A 19,671-nucleotide genomic window follows, 5' to 3' on the forward strand; every position below is an offset into this window, starting at 1 on the left:
GTTTTTCTCCATTTTCTCTTGATTGTAAACAACTTTTGAGTATCAATGAATCAATTTGAGAGGTTTTTCATCATGAGTAGTTAAACCCAATCCCAGGGGTGACGGAGGAAGCCATTCTTCCAAAAGTTATGTGGTAAAAATTCATTTAAATTTATTTATGCAACTCTTTTATGATTAATTGCACCGAATAAAAATGGAGTAAATGATTTTTATTAATCAATTGTGTTTTCTCTTGATGGAGTATGCTTAGTAAATTGCTTTTGATACTTCATGCTCGCGATTAACAGTGGATGTTTTCAAAATCTAATTTAGGCAATGATTAGAATCACAATTTCCTTTGATTGGAGTTATATTGTCTAGAATTGCATGATAAGAATTGTTATTGAATCACATAAATTTTGGTGAATGGTGGAATCCTGATCCCCGGTAAAAATTCTCTCCCATATTTTGTTAATATTGTGCATATAAAATTATTTATTTATTTTTATTAAGTCTAAAAAAAAATTATCCTTCACAAATCCGAGAGTTTGAACCTTCACTACTACAACCACGAAAAATCTCATAATCAAATTTGCAAACCGTGGATATAAAGTTCATGAACCGATTCGAGTGAATCAAATCATTTTTGCTTCAATTGTGTCTTGTGTAGTACATAAGATTTCCTTACAATTGAACAACTCACTAACTAGTTCATTTGAGTTATTTGAACTAATTATAGTGAAGAAGAATATGGTTGGTATGAAATGCTCATATGGCTAACCTTTTGGTTAACTATTGTTGACCCAACAATGTACACGTTTGGGTACGGTTAACAAACCTAGAAGCGTGCATTTCATTTGTGTATAAAAACCTAAGTTTTCGATCTAACGGTTGAGAAATATTAGCTTGAATCTAAATCAGGTTTTCATCTAACGGTGGATATTGTTTGCTTTGTGACCAAGGAGAAACCCTGATTTGAAAGACTATATAAGGGGACATCTAGCAACTCTGCAAAACTAATCCCCACACTTCACGTGTGATACTAGTTTGCGTGCTAGAGTCGTTTATCCTTTAACCTTTGGTTTTCTTCTTCTAAAACCAAGTTAACGACTTAAATACTTCATTGGGATTGTGAAGCCAGACCGATACTATTTTTATCGTAGTTGTGTGATCTGATCTTGCATCTTCTATCGTATGAGTACAATCAGATTGATTGGCTTGAGATTAATATCTCTGATAGGAAAGATATAAAAAGTAATCAGAAACATCTTCGTCTCATTGTTGCTGACTCTGGTAGAAATTTGATTCAGATTAGGTCTATACTTGCCCATAGAGAAAAAAGAAAAACATTATCGTCTTTATCTCTCTTTTTCATTCTCTTATTCTGAAAGGCGGCTCTCTCAGACAAATTTATTACTCCTCTCAAGCAAATTCATCACTGCGCTCAAGGAAATTTATTACTCTCTCAGACCAACTAAATCATAGACATATACTTGCGACAAATTTATGATGGTTGGTGTATTAACTAGTTAGGGTTTCAATCATCAACGTATTTATCAGGGTTTAATAACTTTCAGATGATTTATTAATGCTAGCTGCATTTTGATTTGAGGTTTCATCATATCACATACTACTGGAAGGGTAATAAACAAATTTTAACTTCTATTTCATCTTGAGTTACAATTGATCAGGGTAATAAACAAAAAAAATTAAAAAAATCAGGGGTTTTGTTTAATTAGGTCATTTAAAAATTTCATCTTGGTTTACAAATAAGAAATTTCAATAAAATTGGGGGTTTTGTTTAATTAGGTCATTTAAGTATTTCATCTTGAATTACAAATTGGGGGCTAAATTATATCATTGCAACTAACAAGACTTTCTGCACTCACATACTCTAGATATCAGATGTCGGTTTTGGTATTTTTGTTTTCTTAATTTTAGAATTTAAGGATTGAACAACTTGCTTTTTGTTTCTTTTTCTAATTTGTATCTTTGGAGTTTCAAGTTACTGATTTTAGTTTCAGAGAGCCATCTTTTAAGTTGATGATTTTAGTTTCAAGTTACTGAAAGTTTTGCACAGGGGTATCTAGACTTTAATATTGTCTGAACTTTGGGTTATAAAACGTATCGAAATTTAGTGGGTCTGCTCTGTATTTAGGTGTTGTTCTTAGTTCTGGAAAATGTGGATGCAGATTGTATAGTTAGGTGTTGTTCTTAGTTCCTATTTTTGCTTTCTGTAGTTCAGCATATTAGTGAGGTTAATGTACTAACTTTCATCAACCATATACCCTGCTTTGTTTTCTTCCACTCATTTTGGTTTATGCCAAAATCAAAATTACGAAATTTGGCTTTTTTTTAGCGGGTGTATTTTAGATATCTTGGCATGAAAAGATTCATAAATGCGTTTATTGACCAAACTTTGCAAAAAAGAAAATTGCAATGCTAAGAGCAAGTTGCATTTCAGAGTAATCACAAGGAGTATTATTTATTGTAAAGACGTAGTTGGGACTCTTTAAACCTTCCTCTCCTTCCCTGTTCTACATCAATTTATTTTTAGTTAATGAAAGTATCTTATTAACTAAGACATGTCTGGACATGTATACCAAAACTTGATGTGTGTATTTTCTTTTGAAGATGTCTCAATGTCGGATAGTTGTTCCATGTAAAAAATGGATGACTGCACCAAAGGGTTCACATCGATGGGTTGTAGGTGTTCAATCTTTCATCCAATTTACAGCAGAGAGTCTAAGCGAAGGTATCAAAGAATTTCGATTTTCTTGCATGAAATGTAAGAATTTCATATGTTTACCAAAGTCACTAGATGATGTACATAAGGATATTCTTGATTTTGGGTTTGATGTGTCGTACCGAATGTGGATCTGTCATGGTGAGCAACCTCGTGTGGATAATGTTAATGCTCTTACCTTACCTGCAAATAATGTTGTGAATTATGATATTCCATCTCATTCGAGAATATATGACTTGTTCAATGAGGCACATGGGAGTCTGGTTGGTCTTGATAACCCTGAAAATGCCTTACTAATCCTGATCACCTGCTGGATGATGTTGTTGGAGACGGTTCTGGTGGTAGTATTCAAGATATGGATGTTGTCGTTGAAAATAGTTCTGGTGGTATTGTTCAAGATAGGGATACTGTCAACTGTATCAAGAGGTTGGAGGATGGATTGATACCCTTATATCCAGGTTGCGATGATGAACATACAAAACTATCAACAACAATTGAGTTACTAAATATGCAAGCAAGGTATCAATGCTCTGATGTTTTCATGACCGAATTGTTGGGATATATGAAAACTATTCTACCGAAAGGGAACACGTTACCATCTACTTGTAGTAAAGATAAAGATATGTTTAAGCCATTTCAGTTGCCGGTGCAAATTATTCATACTTGTATTAACGATTGTATTCTCTATCGCGAGGATTATGCTAATGAAGATAAGTGTTCTAAATGTGGTGAAAATAGATGGCACAAACCACCAGAAGGGAATAATACAACTACTAAAAAGGTACCGGTGAACTGACTAAGGTATTTTCTAGTGACAGAAAGGTTGCAACGTATGTATGGAACATCGTGGATTGCTGAGTTGATATGCTAAGGTTCAAAAAAGTGCTACACACATGAGACATCCTGTGGATTATGCACAGTGGAAGTCGATTGATATGAAATGGCCTGAGTTGCTTCAGAAAAGAGAAACGTGCGGCTAGGACTAGCAACAGTTGGTTTTAATCCTTTCGGAATGATGGGCATGCACAGTACTTGGCCTGTTATGCTTGTTTGTTACAACCTTCCACCATCAGAATGCACGGAAAAATATTTCACGATGTTAACGCTACTGATTCCCGGTCCTTTTGGTCCCAACCATAACATTGATGTTTATTTGCAGTCATTGATCGACGAGTTAAATGAGTTATGGTCACTCAGAAAGGTAACGTACGATGCACATACAAAGACTAACTTTACAATGAAAGCAATGTTGTTGTGGTGTAAACATGACTTTCCTGCGTATTCCCCATGTTTCGGGTTTGCGAACTTCTGGAATATTTGGTTGTCCTGTATGTGGAGAAAATACAGAGGCTTTGAGGCTAACATGTAGTTCAATGTTTTCTTATATGGGTCATAAAATGTTTTTAAGAGATCGGTTTCATCCCTATAGACGTAAAACATCCCAATTCAACGGATCAGAGGATTTAAGGGTTGCACCAAGACGTTTAAGTAGCGTCGAATTATTCAACAAGACTGCAACTGCAGATAAAGAATTTGGGAAGTTGGTAAAGCGTCCGACCATTGATTATCCTTGGTCGAAGAGGTCAATTTTATTTTGTCTCCTATATTGGAAGGTAAATTTAGCTTGACCTAATCCCTTGTAGTTACTTTAGTTTAATCTATTTTGATGTTTGTTATTCTTTTCTACCTTAAATCTTATTAGTTTCTACAAATCTGGCATAATGTGGATGTCATGCATGTAGAAAATAATTTTGCAGAGAACGTTTTTGGGACTTTTATGTGCCATAAAGATAAGTCCAAGGATGGGCCTCCAGCGCGGAGAGATTTGAAACTTCTAAACTTGAAGCATGGCTTGTGGTTGAAGGAAAGGAATGGAAGAAAAATACTCCCTCCCGCACCTTATTAGATGTCTAAGAAAGAAAGGGAAGTTATCTGTAAAGCTTTTAGCATACTTAAAGTTCCAATTGGTTACAGCAGTAATTGGAAAAAAAAAATTATGCATGCCAATTGAAGGGTCTTAAGTCGCATGACTATCACATTCTTATGCAGGGTTTAATGCCAATTTTTATAATGCATTGTTTCAAAAAACATACGCCTTTGCGTGAGGCAGTTAGACACTTATTATTGTTTTTCAAAGTCCCGACCTCTAAGTTAATTGATTGTGCTGAGCTTCGTGTAGCGCATGATCGTGTTGTGGAGTCGATATGCGTGTTTGAAATGTACTTCCTCCTGCATTTTTTGTTAGTATGACTCATGTTGTTGTACACTTTGCGGAAGAGGAACATTAATTGGGGCATGTCCAATTCAGGTGGATGTACCCTTTTGAGAGGTACAATCCTTTAGTCACTAGTAACCTTTTGGTTTATTCTTTTATCAACTCAGTAAACTTACAAATATTTGTTTACTAATCATATGTGAAGGATGATGAGACTCTACAAGGTCATTAGTCGCAACAAAAATTATATGGAAGGGTATATTACAAAACAGTATACATTCGAAGAAGGAGACGCCATTGTGCTGAGATCCTTCCCGAGGGAAAACGAAAGTCTTTTAAATGTCGTGGAAAGATAGAAATGTCCATGATGCTTACGAAGGTCCGCACCCAGTTTATTCATAAGGAAAACCATGTTTATTAACCAACACACAGTATGAACAAGTTCTCTTGTGGATATTGAAACATTCAGATGAAAATACTGAATGGGAAGCGTAAGTAAATCCTAAGTTGATTTATCTTTCAATCATTTCATTACATTATGAAAAGTAACCTTCTCACTTGTCGCTTTCTTTATTTTTTTTATTATTTTTTTTTGGGACAGGAAATACGATACATATGTTCGTAATATTAATCAAACTCGTACAGGAAGGATGAAGCGTTTAGACTATGTTTCATGGCTACAAGAACAACTTGAAGAATTTGAAGGCACTTCCATGTATGATTTTCGTAGGCTGGGAATTGGTCCTTCCTTCTCAGCAATTTCGTATAATGCATATTTTGTTAATGGTTATCTTTTTTATACTGCTGATGCTGAAAAACACTTTATTACACAAAATAATGGAGTTACTATGAATGCTTCTACCAGCTTCAGGGCAAGTTCCAGAGATACTAACCTGGTTGATGACGATACTACGTACTATGGCATTCTTCAATATATATTTGAAGTGGACTATGGAGTTTTCAAAGAAGTTATTTTTAACTGTGACTGGGTGCGGATGGCAGACAAAGTAAACGGATCATATGTGGATCGAGATACAAAGTTGTGGTTTTTCAGATTCATAAAGTTTATGAAGAACTCTAGAGAAGTTGACGAGCCATTCATCCATGCTTCTCAAGCTAGACAAGTTTTTTACTGTCGAGATGTAACAAGGATGCATTGGAATTTAGTTTTGGAATCTCCAATAAGATCAGACCCCAACAAGAACGCTTATGAAGATCCATTTGTCTTCACCGGAGCCGCGAGTGAAGCTCCATCAATTTCTGCAACTGTTGGAGACGATGAGTACTTGAATGGAGATGCTCAGGTAAATTATGAGTATATGGGTGAAGATTTTCAGGTAAAAATTGATATTCAGTACTTGTGTAGTTTTTTTTTCTTTTTTCTTTTATGTACATTGAGATTTGACTATTCATTCAACTCTTATGATGTTAGAGAGCTACCTGAATGTGGATCATGGAATATATGCGATCATCATGTTTTGTCGAGGTATGCATATTCACAATTTAATCCCTTATTAATTTGTTTCAGATTTAGGATACGAAACCATAAAATAGGATTTATCCCATCATCCCGCTAATTCTTCTCAACATATAATATGATACTTATATCAATACACTAATGGTTCATTGAGAAATATTTTTAGCATTTAGGATGACATGTTGTTAGAGATATGTCAACAAATACTTGGCAAACACTTCTTATCTAAAAGCAAACTAAGCATGCCTCAATGGAAATGTACTATGATCTACAACTATGGTCACTGAGTATTAGTCGTCAATGTCAATTGTGTAAATGATGTATCTTGGATGGAACCTCAACAAACATGAATGTATTCTAGGATTAAGTTCAAATGTTGATTGTGATTATCCCATGACATGATAAAGTTAATGGCACTCATTGTTATTATTTATAAGAACAAAGAAATTGACTTTCTTTAGCTCAAATCAAGAATGACCCAGTACTATGACTTTGTTGTTTGGTGAACTGGTATAAATTCAAATGTCCGCAATCCTATGTTGTGTCATATTGTATGTTGTGCTTCCATCACATTTCATCTTTTTGGTTGTTATAGACCTTAAGGTTTGTTATGCATCTTCTATTTAGTGTAACAGTTGATCTTAACTGATGGTGCATAATCTAGGTTTTGATATTTGTTTGTGAACTGTAAAATGATTTATTGATTTTTGTTGTTTGTTTTTATTTACAGTTAATGGTGGCTTTACCAAGGCTGCCACACATGAAGATTACTTCACAATTATAGTATGTCTTTCTATCTTTTCCATAAATGTGATTCACTGATGTTTCAGATTATAAGTTGATAAATGATAAGATAAAGTTGCTTGAATTATTATGCTGAGTATTATGACCTACCCACATTAATCAGCTGATTGGGGGACTTATTTTTGCATTGCAGGTACACCATTATGAAATATAGGTTAAGTTCATCATCAACGGAGTTCATCGTTTTGCTGTTTAGTCAAACGTTCATTAGTTTATCATTTTGTAACTGAATCTTAGAACTTAACTACTTTTCTGGTATGAACTTAAGAATTTATACTTTTCTGTGTAATTTGAACCTAATGAATGTTGAATTGGAATACTATTTGCGTGCAACTTTTCTGTGTAATTTGAACCTAATGAATGGTGAATTGGAAGACTATTTGTGTGCAAGTTTAATTTGATTTTTATTTGGTTTTCATTTGAGTTTGATTTGATTCTCATTTGATTTTGATTTGGATTCTCATTTGAGTTTAATTTGGTTTTCATTTGAATTCTCATTTGAGTTTAATTTGGTTTAATTTGAGTTGCATTTGAGGAGTAGTCAGATTCAGTCAGGCCAGACAGATTCAGTCAGGTAATCTGAATCTTTTTTTATTATTTTAAAATGTATATCTACGACTGATTGGGGTCAGTCATAACACCTTAACCGTTAAAATCGGTCGTTGATATGAGTTGAACCGCGACCCGCACAACCACGTCATAGATGAAAAAGGCGCTCAAACAATGACATTTCCGCGACCGTTAAAACAAGTCATTTAACTCGTTTATATGACTTTCCCCGACGGTCGCGAAACTGCTATTTTTCACTAGTGTCATAGGTAGTCAAACAAATTGGGACATGATCAGAGGTTAAAGGATTCATATATGTAATTCTAGAGTTTGGGAAGCTATTATTCCGAATATTGTTAACTAAAGCACTGTCCAATATTTTTTCTGTAAAATTCCTGTCGTTCTACTATTATTCCAGATGAAGGTATATGTTGTAAAACCTATAACAAACAAACCACAGTTGTCAATTATTTCTTTGAAGTTCTTATCTTCATTGTGGTTAAAAGGATGTATGTTATTTATTTTATCTTGTTCATGTAACAATCTCCTATAATAATCTTAGGCTTTTCAACAAAATTAGACATGTATTTGATTATGTTCCAAGATTCAAATTTGAATGCGGCTTATAGACTACTATAAAAGCATGCTAATATCCACTTTTATGATTTGTAATTTCTACATGGTATTTTTCCAAATCCATCAAAGACCACTGACGTACACTTCATCTAGTAGGTATTAGTCAATAATTCTTGTTCATTTTCACTTCCGAGCTTTTGTCAATGAGTCAATCTAGCCAGAATATATAAGCTTTTGACTTTTTGCACAATTAATTTTCTCGATGATTACTGATTGAGTTATATATTTGTGAAAATTGTTTTACAGATAGGAACATTAGTTATTTCAAACCAGTCTTTGCTTTCAGTGAACAAACATAACGGAATCTATTAGGCTGCATTTGGCACCACTGGAATTCAATTCTAGGTAGTTCCAAGTACCTAGAACTTTAATTCCAAGTGATTTCGACTACCTCTTGTACAACATTGATGTTTGGCATGAAAGTTAGTAGTAAAGGGTTGTGGAACAACTTGTTACATATAACAGTAATTTGTGCTTCAAATAATTCAGATAAAAAGCCAGAAATAGATGATGTGATGAGACTGATAAGGACATTTTTTATTTTTATCACGGATTCATCTTTATGATTTACTAACATACTTAAAATCATAAATCAAGTAAACTAGATTCATGTTTGTAGAAAACAACAAAAGAAACATCAAATTGTCATGAAAATTTCTTTACCCTTATATGTTTGTAGATCATAAAACAAGTAAGTCAGATTCATGTTTGTAGAAATAAAAAAGGTATTGGTTGTTTGGTTCAGAAAAAATCTTGGGTTTGACCAAAAGATGATGAATAGGAATATAACTGCATGAGAAAGAAAGAAGGATATTTGATCATGGTTCATGATGCAAACATGAGAAGAACACTTGGATTTACCTCGATTAGGTTCAGAAGTTTTATCTTTATCGCGAAAATTTTCAGAAAAAGAAATTATGTCGACTTCTTTTCCATTGATGCAAAGAAATTATGTTGACTGGAAAATCAATTCCAACCTAAAAATTGGTACGCACTAATACATAAATAAGCGCCTAAAATAGGTGAGAATTTACGGTTTGGGTGATTGCCGATTGGTATAAGAGATATTTGTTGTTTAGTCCACAAAACCCGATCCGGGTTAATGTGTAGTCCAGCGGGATAAAACATTTGCTGTCTGGTCCAACAAAGTTTCAAAAAGCGTAAAATTACAAAGCTACCCATGAGAAAAGTCAGTGTAAAACTTTAATCATCTTCTTTACTTTCATCTTCTACAGTCCGGCGGCAGAAATCAATTTCATCTTCTTTTGTTTTCACTCAAATCTGAAAATCTATGGTACGATTTTGAGTTCCAGCTTCTTTATTTTTCCCGATTTTGATTTCATCTTCTTTATTTTACTAAAAAAACTGAAAAATCTAGGGCACAATTTTGAGTTTTATCTGAAAATCTAGATCACAAAACCCAAATCAATCATCATCAAAGCAGAAGAAAATCAACGGGAAAACCCTAGATTCGATGAAATCAAACAAGATTTCCCTAGTTTTTTTTTATGGAAATTCGTTTTGGATCTGATTTTGTTATTCGTTTTCTTGTTACTCCTTCACCAACAACAAAAAGGAAGAGAAACATTGTTACTCCTCCACCATCAAAAACAAATACAGAGAAAACATTGTTACTCATTCATCAACAAAATGGAAGAAAGCAATTTTACCAAAAAAAGGTACAAATCTAAAATTCACTTCTAATTTCGCTTCTAAAAGGAACACTACATATCAAAGATGTACTTTTGGATAGTTAGATTAGTGTTATGTTCATGATCTAATAGTACATATTACATATTGGTAGTACTTATTAATATGTAATGTTGAATACTTGGATTACTTTTTTGTGTACGATGCAGTACATATGAATATATATTGTTGTATTATGTAAAACCCTCTTTATGCTCTATAAGCATAAATACATATCAATATGTATTGTTGTAATGTGTTACTTTGTACATATGAATATGTGTTGTTGTATTATGCGAAACCCTCTTTATGCTCTCTATAAGCATCAATATATATCAATATGTATTGTTGTACTGTGTTTGTACATATGAATATGTGTTGTTTTTCTTGTTGTTTTGTGTATGCATTTGTCAATACGTTCTATTGTACTATGTAAAACTTTTTTTAGTTCTCCGTAAGCATCAGTGAATATCAATATGTTTTGTTGTACTAAAATCTCTTTTATGCTCCCCATAAGCATCATTATATATCAATATGTACATATCCAAAAGTGATTCGTTGATGCAGTACATATAATTATGTATCTCATAGACCCTTAGCCCTAGTTTATGCTTGAATATGATCCTACAGTACATATTGATATGTACTAGGTTTCTGATCCTTGAATACCAACAATTTGTTTTTGGCAGTACAAATTGTTACTATCCAATAGTAAAACGTGATATGTTCTCTTTATCTTACAACATATATCTATTTGTACAGACAAAAATAACCTTGTTGATTATTCAGGTAATGTGAAGAATATAAAAAAGATTACCGAAGCACCCGCGAAACTAGTTTCGTTCCTGATCGTGGATATGGTGCAAGAGGATGTGAATTGGGACGCGTTGGTTGATATTGTGGTGGGAGATGACCGAATGAGGATCTAGATATGTGATTGGTCTTGTGATGGTTTTAACTTTGTATGCAATGACGCTGGTGGATATGGATATGTTAGCATGTACATAGTGTTTGTAAGGGAATTGTGGTTGGGTATGGACTGATAAATTGTCTCGTAGCAGTATGGGAGTGGAAACTGACGGTTAATATTGTATGTAGAGTTATGATTCTATGATAGATAATGTTGTCTCTCGTACAATACTGTTGTGATTCGACATCCTGACAATATGAATATTAGTTTTGTACATTATGAAATGCTTTATGATCAGAACTGACAGTACATGTTGATATGTACTGATAGTACATATCTGCATGAATTGTAAAATCTGGCGCATATAAGAAAACTGAAACTTAAACTCATAAATTTTTATTATAAAAATGACCTGCAATAATAAAACTAAATATGTCGCAACGCTTGTTATAGTATTGCTACATACTAGTAGTATCAACTAAGCATAATAGACCAAGAAAAAGCAACGCTTGTTATAATACTGCTACATACTAGTAGTATCAACTAAGCAGAATAGACCAAGAAAAAGAGTATGAAGCCTTAAATACTAACAATACATATCTGCCTATACTGTAAAACCTGGCGCAAAGAAAATCCTGCCAGAAATACTAGCAATACATATCTGCCTATAACTCAACAAACTTTAGTACATATTTATATAATCTTGGTGAAAACCCAATACATGTGCATATGTACTGAGCGAAATCATAATGTATATCAATATGTACTGAGTGTGAAATTCATCAAGTTGATGATATAATTCTTCCAGTCTCTCTTTCATCCTTGATGCTTGCAAGTATGGTAACCTCAGTGACTTGTCTTCTAGATCTCCGATGACCATTTCATTGTTGAATTTGAGCTTTTTCTCAGTCTCCACCATAACCTTACTTCATTTTATCTGATTCTTGCCGCAAAACTGCCAACTACCAAATACGGAAAAATAAATACAAAAAGTCAATACTTAACCCCAGTACTTCTCCTGCCAACTGTTGTTTCTTTGTTGTACATATTTATACAAAAAATTGCAAGCTCTAGCACAAGTCTACATGTTAGAGCTAGTACATATTAATTTGTACTGAGTGAAACCCCAGTACATAATGCCATATCTCACTTAACCATAAGAAGAAGGTAAATGTAAGTACAAACTTTCATTACAGTACATAATGATAAGTACCTAAGATATCCATAGTATATTGCAGTACATATACACATGTACCGAACAAAATAAGCATCGGAAACCTAATAGATATTGATAAATCATTTGAGGATGCGAAAAACATAGATTAAAATAGTACGAAACAAATATGTACTGATTCACCTTCAAGGGATGGTGGGAAACCGTGCATACTAAACCTTGCATAACCCTTCCAAGTTGTTAACCATTGGCTCACTTCCTTCCATTATCAAACATGAATTGAACGAATGACTAGCATAAACGAGGTATATTTTTTCTCAACCCTGATAGAGAAAACATTGGAAATTAGCGGTTACAGAGAGAATACATCCACAATCAATGTGAAACCAATTTTTGCCTCATTTTTCATCAAATCCATTATTTTTATCACACAAAAACACTATGAAATCACAATAAATATACACATGTACTGATAAAAACAATATGTGTACTCAATTGACATAACAAAATATATACTCTATCAAATACAATTATCCTTGGATCATGACGGGATGACCAGGCACGTTCCGTATTTTGTTTACCGAAGCTGATTTCAAAACCCAAACAGTATATTGTAGTACATAAACACATGTACTGAGAAAATAAGGATCGAAAACCTAATAAATGATGATAAATCATTTGTGCATGCAAAAAAAAAAACATAAATTAAAACAGTACAAACAAAATATATACTGATACACCTTCAATGGATGGTGGGAAACCTTGCATACTAAGTCTTGCATAACCCTCCCAAGCTGTTAACCATTAGCTCACTTCCTTCCATTATCAAACATGAATTAAACGAATGACTAGCATAAACGTGGTACATTTTTCTCAACCCTGGTACATTTTTTCTAAAAGTGATAATTAATCTTATAAGCAAGCATTATATCCTCACCAACATATTTACATTCATCACCGATTGTAAAAAACAGAATTTTTTTAGTAACTAAGAAATGAAACTAAAACACATTGAGAAATTAAAACCTAAAATAGGAAAAATTAACAAAAAGTTGAAATCCAGAATCAGAAAGCACAGTAATCGTCACTTTAATCGACTAAATCATATTGTTTGAATAAACAACCTTCTTCTTCTAACATTTAATATTGAATTCCAAATGAATAGGAAGACCAAAAAGTTCAGAAAAAACCCAAAATTGATGAATCTATATCTTTTTCTCCCGATTCATTATCGAACCTTCTTCTTCTTCTTCACTATCACTTGCTTCTCCTCTTCTACTCCATCACTGAGATTCATTCGAGAGAAAGGAATAAAAATCTCCGCCAAATCTTAGATCCAGAAATTAATAGAAAAGAGGAGTTTTGGACGTTTTGGGAATTTATAAAATACACCTTAAGTGGCTCGCACGTTCTCTGGACCTGGGGATAAATTTCTTCGTCCAAAAACATGTTTTTGGACGAGCGAGTAAAACTAATTGGTGGGTGGACTACACAGTAAACGGTTTCTCTAGGATGGATTAACCAGTAATTTCTAGTTGGTATCAACCTTTAACTACAGGGGTTAACTTCATGTCTCGTTTAATTAGGGTCAACAGTTCTTCATTAGCAAACCAGGTCGTTGTAGTATAGTGGTAAGTATTCCCGCCTGTCACGCGGGTGACCCGGGTTCGATCCCCGGCAACGGCGTTTTTTTTTTTTTTTTTTCTATTTTCATTTTTTCACTCGGTAGGCACTGGTGTGCCCCCCTCCAGGCCTCCACCACTGATCCTCAAGTGCAATATCTTCTCAATATTCTTTTCACGGATAATTTTTTTTTGTGTTCATCAAATAAAACTCAAACTTTATCCCTCTGCATATATGGCTCACACATATATGACATAGCTCATAAAGCAGTCAACAAAGAGAATCAGACACATAACATAGATGTAAATTTCGGTTAAATTCGTTGGATAGTGGACTAACTGGAGAATGATATGGAATCATTACATACATTATATGTGCTCCTGAAACAGTATCTTTCAAAAGATCAACGCTGGTCGTGTTAATGATCTGTAAAACACCTGGATGTGATTTTTCAGAAGGAACACCCCCAAGAACAGGGAGAAAAAGAAGAGAGACAAAAACAGATGATAAATTATACTAATAAAATCTTCTGCCCTGCATATTTCCATCTTTTCCCACCATTTTTATGCTCTGACACAGCAGTTGAAGTAGCTGAGAATACTTCTTCTTGCCTGCAAATCAATGAGAAACATTATTAGTTTCGCAAGTAACAACAAACTCACTCAAACCAAACAACTTTCATTAGTGCTCAGTAAGTTGAGCTACTAATGCTCTTGGGCACCGCTTGGTACTGGAAAATAGCTTGCACGATGCATAATTGAAAGTGTATGCTTAGAACTTTGATTGTGTAGGTGTAAAATGTAAGCATTTTATCATATCTGCATCAAGTAAGTTTAACCAGACTCCAAGGAGAGCCTGGCAGTCGTAATGACTGTAATTTTCCTCTCTATTATGCAGTACGAAACCAGTTCCAAGAAAGAAAACCCATTTTGACAAACAAGCGCTAAATCAATACAGTTGAAAGTTAACCCATTTTAGCATGAGAACCAAATTAGGACAACGAATACCATACCACATTTGTGTACTGAATACTAATACAATTCTAGCAGCCACCCACAAACAAAATCAGCATAGAATTAAAGTACCCAGCACTGCCAAATTGGCTCAACTGCTGAAGCCAATTTACTAAGGATCCTTCTAAACAAAACTCCTCCAAAACACTTAGTCCTAATAATAAAAGAAAATAAACTCAAGTCAACTGAATGCCATGGACCAAGTAGGAGTTAGTCCCATAAAGAAATGTTTATTCATTAATCTTTCATCCATTTCCCAACTTGTGAGACTCATTCCCATTTGATCAATGACATTCAGTTGATTTGGGTTCACTTTTTCCTGTTAGAGTTTACCGTTGTATTTGCTGTTTTATACAGAAGATCCTTTGCTATCTGTTTCTATAGTTTATCAGAAGAATAAAGTGTGATTTAAATAAAGCATGAATGACCCATCACTAAAAGAATCATATCTGAAGTAGGGGGCTAACGAATCCCATCAAGGACAATAATTTTAAAAAATCCAGCACTATAATAAATTGAGAACCTTGTAAAAATTAGACAACTACTGAAAAATAATGTCATAGATCTAATTGCATGTGCATTCATTTCCTTCATGACAAGCTCAAAACAGTACCCTCCCTAATATTTATTTTGATAGCAGGTATGCTTCGTAATAATGTAACAGAGGTACAAAATATGGCCCAAGATTGTTATAACATTTGTACCACCTCCCTTTGGTGATAATTTTTTACTTAGAAACTTGGACCCTAAACCATGATCAGCAGGCAGCAGCATCTGATTGTAACCTATTTTGGGCAAATTTTGGACCCAAGCTTCTAATGAGAAAACTGACAGGAACTAAAATCAACTAAAAAATGCTACACAGACTAAGAGATGTTTTTACTAATGAGAAAACTGACAGGAACTAAGAGATATTGCTACTCCCTCTTGTTTACGTGGCATACAAAACAAGAGCGAGTAATAACTCGACACGTCCACATATCATTTTTGAAAATCAACAGGGTTTGTAATGGCATCCTCTATGGAAATGGGTCCGGTATACCTTGATTTCCCATAGTGGTTCAGTATTAGTTAATTCACCAGATTATAGTTCCCACAGTGGATACCCTAAACCTAGGGGAATCTACCTTTTCAAGAACTGCAACTTTCAACTAAAAAAGAAGATAAGTGCAACTTGTGCTGTCCACCTCATCCATAATGTGAGTTCAGAGTTGTACTCACAAGTTGGTTTACAACTTTCAAGTCAACCTCCAAGTGGGACCATATCAGCTGGTTTTATCTAGCACTTGGTGGATGTAGAAGGTGGGGGAGAAGGATAGAATTTCTATAACAATGTGTGATCCAGGGTAAATTTTCTACACAAGTGTGTGAATTGCTATTTTACAGTGCAATCCCTGAAATGGAAGAAATTTTCCCCCTGAAAACTTGCATGTTCACTAGCTTTTTGGTTTTTCATTATCACCCAACTGACTTAAATCTTTCCATATAACATCTAATTCCTCCGATTATTACCATGCTAGAACTAAGTGGATAAAAGAATAAACCTTGAAGTCAGAAACATGTATAAGGTGATTTTCGAAACACACCCAAACTGAGCAGAAAACCGAAACATGAACTTACATTGTTGTGGCAAAAAAAATTAATCCATATATCACAGTTTATGGCACTAACCAAAACAATTACTGTTGTAATAACATTACACTGAGTAGGTCTACCATCAAATACCCTAAAAACACTGTACCCAAATTTCGCAACAATGAATTCTTTTAGGAACGGTGAATCTCACACGAAAGCCATGGAACCCACGAGAAAAAAAATCAAATATGTGAAACTTGGTTTTTAGATAGTTTGTTTGCCTTGCCAAGCATTAACGCACATTGAGATAACCTCAATTAAAATCATTAATGCTTGCCGATAAAACAAATACTCCCAAAACCAACTCTCACGTTCGCTGATTTATTAGTGGATCACATGACTTTCGTATGAGACCCATCATTCCCAAAAGAATTCTTTGTTGTGATTAAAGTGTAATGTTTCTAGAGGGTTTCAACTCCTATCTGTGTAGACTTAATGTACGGTAGACACCTATGACCTATGTACTAGTAGTAGTAGTACAGTAGGTCAAACTGTTGGGAACTGTAATATTGGGTGTATCAAACTTTAGATACTACCAATGTTCTCAATTTAAAACCTCCACTATTTCAAAAAACCAGACCATCTTTACATGACATGCTCCTCATTTCCCAAAAGAAAGTATTCTTTCAAGGGAGACATTTACTCCTTCATAGGCTCATAGTATTGGGAATGAGAATTCATATCAAAATTGGGTTTTACATGAATGAGTTTACAAATTAACAAAACCCAACATTAATATGTTAAACATGATATCAAATCGGCAGACAACCTAGATGATCAACAAACATTTTCCCTAGAGTGGGGTATGAGTTTTGGCTGACTCGTCTGACTCGTAAAAATGTAAGTCACTTCTAAAAGATTTAGTAAAATTCAACCTAAGCAACCATAATCTATCTGACTCAATAGTTCATTTGGGTAACACATTTTATATCTGAAACACAGTAGTGCATCAGTTTCAAACCAAAGTCAGACAATTGAGTCAGATCATGTAACTGAGTCAGCAAAATTGAAATGGGAAAGAAAGAAAGACTTACAGCTGGGGAGTTGTCATGAAGCTGATGATGATGTTGGTGTTGTTGTTGTGGAAGATCATCAGTTTTCTTAGTGTTATTTTGAGAATTAAGTTCTTCTTCATTCCCGATACTAGCTCTTGAAAGTTCTCTTTTGTTCTGTTTTCTCATTTCTCTGATTTTGGAGAAATCCATGGAGTAATCTGGTAACCCTCCTTTCTGATCCCAGTCTCCAAACTGAGGTACAGACAAGTATGAACCATTCTTCTGCAATTTTTCACAACAAAATTCAAAGAAACCATTAAAAAACAGGGAAAACAGCGGATTTTTAAAGCAGAATTACTAAAACTGGTAAATGAACAGAGAACTAAAAGAGGAAAAAACCCATGAAGGTTATTACATCGTTTTGCATGATGAAGATAAATCTGTAGCTTTCAAAGAGTGAATCAAGAGGAGAAGATAAAGTGAAAGTGTAGTGAGAAGAGAGATAGAAGATAGGTGTGGAGAGACAAGACAACTGAAGACAGCAACAGAGTTCAAATATATAAGTAAACTCATCATCAAATGCCCTTAGTCTGTCAAGTAAATATCGAAAATGCCATCTTGATCAACCCATGTCATGGACTCACGGGGTCTCAAATATTTGGCTGACGACCTGACCATCTTGGGGTCTTCTGTAGAGTTTGACATTTTGTTTGACTGAAAATCTTGGGTATTTTGGAGAATTAAAAAAGTTCAACTTTAGCATCTGACTTTACGTCCTTTTTCTGAAAATGAGCATCTGACTTTAAATTAAGATTATGGTTCTTTTAAGAAAATAGAAAGAATGACAGAAAACAATGGAATTGATTGGTTTGTAGTTGGTGGTTTGTCTTGGCTATGTGCCTTGAATCGGTGATGAATGGCTCCATAATTTGATTCTAATTAATAAATAATAGTCTTGTTAATCATGGAGAGAATATAATTTCCTTGATTAAATCATGGTCATTATAGAGTCTAATCATGCATATCTTTCCCATGATTATTCCATACAGATGTAAAGAAACATTCTCTTCTTCTTTTTAGTATTGTATGTAGAAGAATTTAAGCTTCAACCATAAATTTAAAATTACTAGCAAGATCAATCATAGTTTAAGTTCACCATTGGTTAGATGAGAATTTTGTAATTCAGAACTTTTGGTATAGTTATGGCTGGCAATGCAACTTATCCTTAGGCCGGTTCCTATGGGGTGGCTAACCCATCCATTCGCCATGGCAGGTGGTCTGACAAACTGGTCGCGTCATTATGGGAAATAAGTTAAGTGATCGGGTCTTAACCGAGCGGTCGAGACTACATCGTTAGCGGCTTCAACTCGATCGCTTGGTCGAGTTTGCACCGGTAGCGATTTAAACTCGACCTCATGCGGTCGATGCTCTACCGTGTATAAATACCACCATTCCATTCAGTTTTCATTCACACACAAAAAAAAAATCATTTCCTTCTCTAGAGAGCAAACCAGAGCTATTTTTTGCTTAAAAATGAGTAGTTCCAAAACAAATAGACAAAGAAAAAGAAACATGAAAGACAAAGGAAAATCTACTGCAGATAGTGATATCGTATGGGTTCAAGATAAAGAAAAAGAGATCGCAAATGGTAGGCAACTAGTTGGAACTGGTGTATTACCTATGCATTTATCTAACCATCCCAAGCGAGTTGGTTTTTTACCTAAATTAAGAGGTGGGTGGTCTGAGATAACCAAAGTGTTTGGGTTCCTCCCCGGAGCTGTTCAAGAATCCTTGCGAAGATATCCTTGGCAGCGTTTATATTTCATGAAAGTCAAAAATCACGGGACTCAAGTTGTGCGAGTTATAGTAGAAAGTTGGTGGAACAGTGCAAATACATTCTTTTTCAAGGATTTCGAGTGAGGTTAGTTCTATTTTTCCATTCAATAGTTTAATTTTTAGTTCAGAACGAAATTCAATTTTTAGAGATTCAATTTTTTTCTTTGATTCAAATTTTAGTTCCACATACAAACTTTAATTTTATGTCCATGTTGTTTTTAGGGTCGTCAACGTTAGATTTGTGTATGTTAACGGGGATAAAATGCGAGAGTGAAACAGTACAATTTAACCAATTGAAGTGATATCAGAAGGAAGACGGAAACAACTACTTCCCTTGTACTCAAATGATACTGAAGGAAAGCCAGAATCCAGACTATTACACTTGAGTTG

The 19,671-nt window shown here is 34.3% G+C and overlaps 1 protein-coding gene and 1 non-coding gene across 2 annotated transcripts; one reads left to right on the forward strand and one right to left on the reverse strand.

The window, feature by feature from the left end:
* The first annotated feature begins 13,793 nt into the window (after nt 1–13,793).
* TRNAD-GUC lies at nt 13,794–13,865 on the forward strand. The gene has a single exon. It is a non-coding gene; the product is annotated as a tRNA-Asp (tRNA).
* Nucleotides 13,866–14,087: 222 nt separating this feature from the next.
* Nucleotides 14,088–17,963, reverse strand: LOC113287027. The gene is made up of 3 exons (XM_026535682.1): nt 17,861–17,963; nt 17,485–17,727; nt 14,088–14,413 (listed from the first exon to the last, which is right to left on the reverse strand). Exons 1-3 carry the CDS (start codon nt 17,870–17,872, stop codon nt 14,366–14,368), a joined length of 303 nt encoding a protein of 100 aa, XP_026391467.1. The 5' UTR covers nt 17,873–17,963; the 3' UTR covers nt 14,088–14,365.
* Nucleotides 17,964–19,671: the final 1,708 nt, after the last annotated feature.

This window comes from Papaver somniferum, chromosome 6 (assembly GCF_003573695.1).
Source record: "Papaver somniferum cultivar HN1 chromosome 6, ASM357369v1, whole genome shotgun sequence".
In the NCBI taxonomy this organism is placed as follows: Eukaryota; Viridiplantae; Streptophyta; class Magnoliopsida; order Ranunculales; family Papaveraceae; genus Papaver; species Papaver somniferum.